This window comes from Myotis davidii, unplaced genomic scaffold (genome assembly GCF_000327345.1).
Source record: "Myotis davidii unplaced genomic scaffold, ASM32734v1 scaffold566, whole genome shotgun sequence".
NCBI lineage: Eukaryota > Metazoa > Chordata > Mammalia > Chiroptera > Vespertilionidae > Myotis > Myotis davidii.
In genome coordinates this window covers 331,822-334,164 of record NW_006296617.1, presented here as the reverse complement: position 1 = coordinate 334,164, position 2,343 = coordinate 331,822, and the positions used below count along the sequence as shown (strand labels likewise).

The window sequence follows — 2,343 nt, the reverse complement described above, 5'->3', positions numbered from 1 at the left end:
CTCGCCCCGCCCTCCCTCTGGCGTCACCGAGACCGGCGCCGATTGGCCGACGGCGCCGTCGCTCCGGACACTTCCTCCTGGGCCGCGGCAGCGGAGTTAAACTTTGGCGAAGGAAAAAGAGCCACCGGCTCCCGGCGACCCTCCCTGGCCCCACCTCCACCGCAGCCGGTAACGCCCCCTTCTCCGCGGGCCCCCGACCGGCCTTTTTTCCAGCTTCCGAGATCCGAGGAATTCCCTCCTGAGCACCGGGCCCTCGGGATCCTTCTGCCCATCCCCGGGCCCGTCGGATCCCTGGGATCCACTCGATCCCCGGCTCAGAGACTCCCGCCCTCCGCCCCCAAGGTTTGGCGAACCCCTCGGCGCCCCCTTAATTGGATCCTCCTCTTAGAGCCATTGGGTTCTGGGGTCCCCCTGCTCCTTTTCAATCCTTTTTCTTTCCAAGGGGCTTTTGGATCCTGGGCTCTGCTGATCTCTGCGACCCCGACCTTCTAGATTTTCTTCTCTGATTTCTTGGAAACCCTCAATCGCCGGAACACCCCCCTCCCCTGCCTCCCAAGCCATTTCTTTTATCTGATCGTCTGTGATCCCTTGATTCCCGGGCGTCTAATCCACTAGATTTCTTTTCTCTGATTCCCCAGGATCCCGCCATCGTCGAGTCCCCTCAACCTGCCAGATTCCTCTCCTCGGCCCCCGGGATCCGCGCTCCCACTCCCCGCGCACGAGTTCTCCCTGGGAGACAGCGTGTTCCCCGGCTCCTCCAGCCGGATCCCAGGCGCTCTCCCTCATCGATGTTTCTCTGTTCTCTCTGCCTTCCTCCCTCTCTAAAAATCAATGAAAACATATCCTCAGGTGAAGATTAGAGAGCTTGGACCTGCAGTCGCCGCCACCCCTGCTGTCCCAGGTTTCGGTCCCGGTCCCGGCCCCGGGCCCCGGGGTCTCCTTCCACATCCAGATCGGGCTGACCCGCGAGTTCGTGCTGCTGCCCGCCGCCTCGGAGTTGGCCCATGTGAAGCAGCTGGCTTGCTCCATCGTCGACCAGAAGGTGAGGGCGCAGGGTCCCCCAGCCCAGCTTGGGGAGCGGTCTGGAGGAGAGGTGCGCTGACCGAGGCGACCTGCAGCCTGGCACGGGGGAGGGGGAGGAAGGGACTCTAAGCCTTGGGAGAATGACGGATGTGGGTAGGGCATTGGCCCCAGTTGCCTCTTTACCCCACTACCCGTTTGAGGGAGGCCCGGGCAGGGGTGGGGTGCCCCAGAGGCCTCCCCAGATTGCGAGTCCTTGCACGTTGTTTTCTGCAGCCGGCAGGGAGGAAGGGAGGGGCCCACCAGGTGTAGAAGGAGGGAGGAGGAGGGGGCAGGTGGGGGCATCCGATGGGGGTGAGGGAACACCTCCCTGCCCAGGCCCATCCCTGACCTCCCATTTGGTGGAAAATAGAAATTGAAGCCAGGCTGGCCAAGGCGATCGGATGACATGTGTGGGTGTGGGTGCTTGCACTAGCTGCCAGGGGCAAGTGAGGTCTCAGCCTAATCTCTGCCCGCCCCCAGGCCTGAGGTGTGTGTGGAGGGATAGGCACCTCTTCCCAAAGTTCAGAGGCTCTGGGGACCCCCCCCCATACACACACACACACACACACACACACACTCTGATGCTGGCCTATTAAAACCCTTCTTCCCCAACCCCGCCCCACTCTTAGCTTTGGACACCAGGGTCACCAGGCTGGGGGGCTGGGGGTCATGGCAAAAGGGAATCAGGTGGAACTCTGTGCCTGAATCCTAGAACATGAAAAGTCAGAATAGTGAACTCCTCTGTTGTTCGAATTCTAGACTGTCAGAATGTTAGACTATTATAGACTTCTAAAGGGGAATATGCAAGTGTAGGTCATTGGATTCCTCTGATATAAAGCATTCAAACATTAGAATCCTAGCTGGTGGAAATACTAAAACATGAAAATGTTGGAATATTAGATTCCTGGGTTGTTGGAATCCTTCAGTGCTAAGATATTCAACTATTCGAATCCTAGTTTGTCAGAGTCCCAGAACATTAAAATACTAGCCTACTGGTAATCTAGGCTCTTGAAAATCCTAAACGTGATAATGAGAATAGGTTGAACTCTAGAATGTCTGATCTTCGTATAAGGTAGGCAAGTTAGAATCCTCAAATCTCCAAACGTTAGAATCTTCTGACTCCTGGAAATGAATTCTTTGGGCTTCAGAGAAACATCTGGAACTGGGCCAACTCCCCCATTTTACAGACAAGAGCTTAGAGAAAGACTTCCCAGGCAGTCAGCCCCAGGCGGCCGGCTCACCTTGGACCCCCTCCCAGTGGGCAAGAACAGATAGGGCTTC

General features: G+C 57.4%; 1 protein-coding gene across 1 annotated transcript in view; it reads left to right on the top strand.

The window, feature by feature from the left end:
* Window positions 1-856: 856 nt before the first annotated feature.
* Window positions 857-2,343, top strand: part of LOC102754096 (serine/threonine-protein kinase D2-like) — a gene marked incomplete at both ends in the record, with an annotated part of 2,403 nt that continues 916 nt past the window's right edge. Inside the window, one exon of the mRNA XM_006772039.1 lies at window positions 857-1,042. Coding sequence (XP_006772102.1) covers window positions 857-1,042 — 186 coding nt within the window. The remainder of the gene's footprint in view (window positions 1,043-2,343) is intronic.